General features: G+C 31.6%; 1 protein-coding gene across 1 annotated transcript; it reads left to right on the forward strand.

Moving 5' to 3' along the window:
* Window positions 1-1,869: 1,869 nt before the first annotated feature.
* On the forward strand, window positions 1,870-2,046 carry Smp_204860 (unnamed protein product; the record flags this gene model as incomplete). Its single annotated transcript, XM_018797043.1, has 1 exon — window positions 1,870-2,046. The coding sequence occupies one exon, from the start codon at window positions 1,870-1,872 to the stop codon at window positions 2,044-2,046; it is 177 nt and encodes a 58-aa protein (XP_018646829.1).
* Between the last annotated feature and the right edge of the window lie 6,321 nt (window positions 2,047-8,367).

Here is an 8,367-nt window from a genome sequence, read left to right on the forward strand (position 1 = left end):
AACAGATCACAAGGCTACAAGCACATCGAGTGAATTTGAAACAGACAGATGAATATGTGTATGCGAGCAAATACAGAGGCAAATTTATAATCAAATCGAACAAGGAGCAGCTAGGCAAGGCAAAAGCTAATAATAGGAATAATAGGAATATATATATATATATATATATATATGGGAAAGAGAATGACTGATTGAGCGATATTTAAGCGATTAACAGTTTAGCTAGAAAGAGATATGTGGGTAGGCTGTCACATGTTTTTATAATAGTACAAAGAAATAAACGAATTATTACTGTTCGAATAACACTGTCAGTTAAATAAGTTTGCAAAATTGCCTGAAAAATGTTAACCATAATCGAAATCAAATAGGAATAATATATTTGTAAAATCTCAGCAAATGAATTTGAAGAAAATCCAACGTTTCGCCTGGCAATCTGGTCCAAGCTTTTCCTTGAAAAAAACTGAGATTTTACAAATATATTATTCCTATTTAATGTCTTACATCAACTCGGTGTCCAAATACAGTGAAATTACTCGCTCTAATTTAGACGAAAGTTCTTACATAATCGAAATTGATTGTAGGAAATTTACTACGAAATCATTAGATTGTTAATATTTTGAAACTATATCAAGCTTTAACCATTTCATCAGTATGAAATGTTGTTGTCTATTGTGAGATAACAACTCATTGAAGGCAACTGGTGAACGGTTGCTCAAACTTCGTGGATTGGTTGAAGTTAGACGTTACCACCGTTGGATGCCGGCTCAGTGGTCTATCGGTCAAGTGCTCTGGCGCGAGACTTGTAGGTCCTGGGTTCGAGTCTCGCGAGGCGGGATCGTGGATGCGCACTGCTGAGGAGTCCCACAATAGGACGAAACGGCCGTCCAATGCTTTCAGGTTTTCCATGGTGGTCTAGCTTCAATAGAATCATGATCTCAACTATGAAAATGTTAATAAATTCACTTACATCCAATTTTTCTTACAAAAGTATCCAATGGTAAGATTCATTTATAATGGCTATTTATTATATGATTAAAAATTGATTTTATAAGGTGAAGTAATTGAATTTCTTGAATAAATCATGTATACATCAACATAATTTATAGTTATTATACTCATTTATAATACAACAATTATTTATCCTACTAAGGACAAGTAAATACATCATTGAAACAGCTTCTTTTAAGAACAAAATTTCACTACTACTACTACTAATAATAATAATAATAATAATAATGTAACCATCTCATTGTGATCATATAAATGCTGATATTAATTTGTATATTCAGGCCAAAATTTCACCTGTAAAATTATTTTATTGAGTAAACAGTAACATCCTTTTTTTAAAAAAAAAAGAAACAGCACATAAATATTACTCAATATGGACTAGAAACTCATTCATATACATATATATGAACTTTCGTCTAAATTAGAGCAAATAGCCTCACTGTATTTGGGAACCAAGTTGATGTAAGACATTAAATAGGAATAATATATTTGTGAAATCTCAGTTTTTTTCAAGGAAAAGCTTGGACCAGATTGTCAGGCGAAACGTTGGATTTTCTTCAAATTCATTTGCTGAGATTCATATACATGCTCAATTTAGTTATGTGAATAATTAATTGTAAATAATGAAATCTAAGTTGATATGGATAAATTAATTTATAAAATATACCCTATTCATTATTGATGTACCGATTTCTTGTATTAAAAAAGACAGGAAAAATTCATTTTAATTTATCAAAATTGATACTAATCACGTATTCTCATGTCAGTAATGTTAAATCAAAAACCAAATACATAATCCAGCGATTAAAAATAAATAAGTCATTAGATAAGTGGACAATAACTAAACTGAAATTATTATTAATGGGTCATGAACAGCCCCCTGAATCGAAAGGGAATCGGGTTAATATTCCCGACCCTGTCCACGGAGACTGGTGTGTGTCGGGCCTCGGAAACCTCGGTGAAAGTTCTGAGAAGAGTTCTCTTTCCTTTGTTAGAAGTGCATCCACCCCCCCCCGGAATCGGCTTGTCCGGAGATAGGGGGCTAGCCTCCGTAAAGCACCACCCTTCTTGTGGTGTCCGGAACGCTCTTGTCGGCCCTTGAAAATTCGAGCGAGGCAATATAATTTTCGTGGCAGGCCATACCCTCTGTTCATTAAAAAAAATTTTATATTATATACAGATTATCAAAAAAATGTAATCAGAATTTTTAAATTAAATTTTAATATATGGTACAAGTTAAACGTAGTTTTTCTCAGAAATTTATTATATTACTGTAACTATGATTGATAATTATGTTTTAATTTATGATACAGTAAACATTCATATCACAGCACCAACTGCATCTTGAGTAATGTAATATATTTTTGAAACTCCACAAGAATCAATAAATACTTTGGGTATATTCGTTTCAGTAGTATTTCCTTGACAATTTCCTGCAATATTCATAGGTCAATATAGTCATGTTCTTCAATATATATGTAATTTGTCAAACATACTAATCATTACATTTCCATAGTTCCAACCTCAATTTTAAACCAAATTATTCATGTACAAATCAATCTCCAAGTTATGTTTTTAATCTCATTACCCCATTTCGATTGGTTCTAAATGGATGCTTTCATAGTGTTGTGAATGAAAAATAGATGTTTTACCACATTTTATCATTCTGATTGTTTCATCAAACCTTAGTGGTTTATTCAGAGTAGAAACAATCAAATAAAAAACTGAGAAGTCAGATATATACAAGTTCTAAAAAAGATGCAATTTTAGGTTTCAACATCTTAGTGTTGAGTCAAATTAAAACATTATTTTAATATCATATTTAATCTACTGATTTATGTAAATGTTATGATAAAACGTATACATAGTATCAGAATGGCGTTTTGTGGAAATTTTAGTAAGTTTATAGTTGAATTCATGAGTTGGCTTAAGTCAGACCACCATGGAGAACCTGGAAGCACTGGACAGTCGTTTCGTTCTAGTATGGGACTCATGAGCAGTGCACATCCACGATCCTGGATACGGGGCTCGAACCCAAGGCCTTCGGTCTAGCTTAAACCGACTCATGAATTCAACTATTAAAGTATATATAGTAATTTCAAACCTGTCCTAGCACAGCCTAATTTTCAATGATTCTCTAAAAGTCGTCCTCAATAATCCAACATCATACTTATGCCAACTAAACATTTTATGTAGTTGTTTGTTTAACTAAATAAATAACGTGTCAATGCTTTAGAAATTTCGTCAATTTTTTTCTCTTATTTTCTTTTTGATATCAAATATTTCGTCACATATTTTTCAAGGATAGTAAAACATATATTAATAGTAATAGCAACAGTGATGAATACAAAATACATGATATTATTGATTGTAGTGTACACAATAGCATTTCTCATATCTGTACATGATATAATCCAGTAGATAAAAGTGAATCAAAGCATAACGACAACAAAAATAGTATGAACAGATGTAAAGGCATTGTATTGCAATTCGAATGATACGGGCAAATTTACAAAATATTAACCAGTTAATACACATATCATAAAATATTTTAGAGATTTATGGCGATTAATTTATTTTGTAATGAAACTAATGTTCGATGAGAAACCAATGAATAACAGAAAGCATTAGACAACGTTCTATCCGTGAACTAAGTCAATCCAAATGTGAAACTACACTATATGAACCTCTGAATGAAATATAAATCATACCATCCCTAGTCTTTGATTCTTCAGTGAAATCTTAGAGTTGTAGTAGCCAATCATGAATCATACCCAACGATGGTATGGTATAGTGCTATGCATTCTATCACGAAATGAAATATTTGTAAACTCACAGGAAAACGTTTGGTGCGAAAAACGTTAATCTCTATTTGAGTAAAATCTGCTAATATCGTTAATCTAAATAATATTCACCATTACGATAACAATACTTTACCGACAATTAACTTTCTCAAGTTCATCAATATTCGTTTTCGTATTCAGTGGGTAAGTTATAATTTAGAACAATAATGTTTAGTCAACAAAATCTGTGAACTGAATAAAAGAAGTTTGATTAGAAGAGGATCACTTGCAGTGCTACTTATTATCCTTTCGTGGAATAAGTCAAAGATTCGTGATTCTAAGGATATTCTTAGGGTTGTCCAATCTTAATTGAACAATTTATTCAAACAGCTTCATTGAGAGTCTTAAAAAGTTTTTAAATTGAAAATATTACATCAAAAATCAAATTGTAACAACAATAACGACATACAATAAACATACAAAAAGTTGCAATCTAAACAAATAAGTCAGTGTACTACATGTATTCTGATGGCAGTTTGTGTTACCAATTAATACCATTATATAAAAATAACTAATCAAGGAGTGCTATTTCGTACAGGTGGAAAGATAACCCAACAATGATGTTTGATGAAGGTAACGTGATACTATAGAATGAATGAATTTTAAAACACGAAACGAAGACCTAGAGTTTTTGTCATCTCTTTACTATCTTGGAATAACACGAATTCCCACAAATATAAAAACTAAGTTTTATTTAAACTTTTGTGAAATGATTCTCAGATTATTTTGATAAGTGAAAATTTCGAAATCATGAGTGCCTATTTAGAGGTTTGATATGAATGTTTTCCGTTAAAATTTTCATATTACATAGGACGTTTTCTCTAGTTGACAATTCTATCTACCAAAATGAAAACATTACAAAACTGTTCATGACTATAAAAGTACACACTGTCATGAAAAAAATATACTTTATCAACTGTTGATTCTCTCAATATATACAATTTCGTTTATCCTCTTAAACTTTTCCATTTATAAAATGACAATTTACGTGTATTCTTTAAGGGATGGGGTTGTTGACCTCACTCTCAACTCTCCTCATTTACCCGAGCTTGGGACCGACAATAGCCCTAGAAGAGCTACAGAAGAAGTTATTAAAATGTGACATATCATTAAAGTATACTTTTTATCCTTTACGAAGAAAAGTTTTAAAAATTTAAATTTGTTTCATTTACATATTTTAAATATTCGCAGAACATGTTTACATATCAAAGCAATTTACTATAAAAACTAGAAATTTTACAAACAGGTCAAAGTTGATATTAAAATATGTTGTTTATTTTCTTCGATGATGTTTTCTCCCTTCATTATATTTACTACTAAAACTAATTATTCATTTGAGTTTCATATCAATTCATACGATATTATTAATATGTTAATATGTAATCAGATTGTTAAAAATATATTGTAAAACTAGTGACTGGCTTGATGAGGTATTTCTTGGAGTTTTAGTGAGAAGCAGTAACCAGTGGAGTTCAACCTGGTCTGTTGGGAGATATCAGCTCACTAAAGACATTGGTGAATGGTTGCTCAATTTCGTGGATCGGTTGAGGTAAGACATTAACACCGTTCGATGCCGACCGGCTCAGTGGTCTATCGGTTAAGTGCCCTGGCGCGAGACTGGTAGTTCCTGGGTTTGAATTTCGCGAGACGGGATCGTGGGTGCGCACTGCTGAGGAGTCCCATAATAAGACGAAACGGCCGTCCAGTGCATTCAGGTTTTCCATGGTGGTCTAGCTTCAATCGACTCATGATCTCAACTATATAATATTGTAAAACTATTATGTAATTTATTGATGGACATCAATTATTCATTTATAATCAAAAAGAATTAGACTAACTAGATTGATATTGTTATATCCTAGCACTGAACAATATGTTTAGACGACCTTAAGCAATCAATATGCTAAAAGGACGAGAAAACTGATACTCTATGCTTGACCGTTGGTTCAATACTAACTAGTTTCGGACAAACAGAAAAAACATAAGACCAATGATCACCAGTCCAAGATTGTCATTATAGTTTAGACATTCATTTGTATGCATACAAGAGAAGACCACTAAGCAGATCAATTGAGTAACAGTATTAACACGGAACAACAACATTTATTGAAAAAAAATAAAATATTGGGTACACAAATGATCGATTCTAGTTTTTGAGTGACAAAATGATATAGTAACAATTTACAGTCCAATTAAAAGCTTGAAACTAGGGTAATACTGAAATAAATAAACAAAAATACTTAATCAACATGCAGTCAATATATATCAATAAAACTCTTAGAAAAATAGCCTCGGAATTTTTCACCTCATGGTCAAATCGTCTGTCATAATAGATATCTTAAAACAATCAACTGAAAATATAGCATTCAAAATACTTGTGAATTTTTCGTCTTCACTACTATTTGAAGAGGTAGAAGCGACTTTCTGTTTTTGATCCTGATTTAATTAATCACTCTACCTAACTCAGAGGAAAAATAGTCACCGAAATCGAAAGTCTTTATTTGAATATCTTGAGTAAAAATAATGGTTTTAAGTTTTAGGTCTTTATATTTAAATTACTAGTCAATCAGTTAGTGAGTCTATCTACCAAAAATCTATTCATCTATGAATTTCAAATAGATTCTGTGTAGCTTACTAGTCAGTTTATCCTAGTAACTTTCAGTATTTTATCGAACCACTTGAAAATTTATAATAGATACGGTAACATCATTTCGGATTTGAACAAAATGTTTACTAACTGTTGGTAATTTTAGTGAAGTTACCCAGTGGTAATTACATTTACAGATAAAAATAAATTGAAATCAATGAATCTATTTGATCTACTCCTATAGAAAGTTAATTTCTTCCTTACTTTACTTATGTAAAAGAACGATCTCTGAATGCTGATTCTGATATTTCATTTTGCAGGCGGTCTCAAGAATAGTGAAATTTTATTAGAAAGGTTAAAATCTTTTGAGGAACAATAACCGCTCACGCACCTTTGCCTTCTGATTGGTTGTCATGTTTCTTTATTTCTCTAAATTGCTACATGATCGAAAGTCATGTTCTACTACCATAGTAACAACAGTCGTACCAATTTCGTTTGAGTTGCTTGTTCTACCACAAATATCAAGTTACCCGTAATTCTGTCTTCTTCTTGCCACAGCCATCGAGACTTGATGAGTTGAGTATAATTTACTGTTGTCAGTTCCGAAGAGAACCAATCGTATAAGAATAGTTCAATCGTTTCCGTTCCTAGATCCGTAACATTGTAGACCGTACTGAACCCCAATAACAAAACACAACAACCCTAGAGATCATGTTGATTTTATTCTAACGTATTAGTGTCTTTTATAACAAATCAATCTGAAGAGTTCTATAGCATAGATAACACACAAAGAAACTGAAAACATTAATTGTATTTATAAACAATCAAAAGTACTTTTAATTTACCTAAAATTCAGAATTTATTGATAAACACTTATGTAAATTTAAGAAAATAAAAAAAACAATAACAAAATGAATATATAATCAAATTTATATGAGAATTTATTTTGTCAGTTGTTTAATAAACAAGTATCATACTTACTTAATATCTGAAGGGGTTTTGTGGATGTTATAGTAATTTTGATAGTTGAGATCATGAATCAATTGAAGCTAGACCACCATGGAAAACCTGGAAGCATTGGACGGCCGTTTCGTCCTATTGTGGGACTCCTCAGCAGTGCGCATCCATGATCCCTCCTCCCGAGATTCGTGAGGTACTAACTCACTGAAAACATTACTGGATGTGTCCCTCAATTTTGTGGATTGGTTGAAGTTTAACATTAACACCGTTGCATGCCGGATCAGGGGTTTAGAGGTTAAGCGCTCACGCGTGAGACTGATAGATCCTTGGTTCGGATCTCGCGAGGCCGGTTCATGGATGAACACTGCTGAGGAGTCCCACAATAGAACGAAACAGACGTCCAGGGCTTCCAGGGTTTCCATGGTGGTCTAGCTTCAGCTGATTCATGATCTCAACTATTCAAATCACTTAATATCTATTGACTATTAAAATTTTATATAACTTCTATTTGAGTATAACAAATTGAATACAAGAATAAAAAATATCATATGATTTAATTGTTGAATAATAAAATAAACAATAAATAAATAGATAGCATTCTTAAATGTGATTTCTATATTAAACATGAAGATATTTGTAATCTATATATAGTTATCATGATACCTGAATCAATATTAAACAAAACAACAACAACAAAAACAAATAAACAATGAACTTGAAAAATGTCTTCATACCAACTCATTCATTGACTGATACTTTTTTTGTCTGATCAACTGTAACAAATGAAAAATGTAATTTCTCAATTAACGCTATTAAATTCATATTAAAGACGTGATTTTTCTAAAATTCATCAACTAAGTACAAACTTTATAAGCAAAGATGGATAGTGGCTAACAGTGAAATCCAGTTTAACGCGTGTTTCGTCCTATTTGGGACTAGTCAAGTGGATGTACCTGGATCTCAGAGTTG

The sequence above is a fragment of the Schistosoma mansoni genome (genome assembly GCF_000237925.1).
Source record: "Schistosoma mansoni, WGS project CABG00000000 data, supercontig 0169, strain Puerto Rico, whole genome shotgun sequence".
Classification (NCBI taxonomy): Eukaryota; Metazoa; Platyhelminthes; class Trematoda; order Strigeidida; family Schistosomatidae; genus Schistosoma; species Schistosoma mansoni.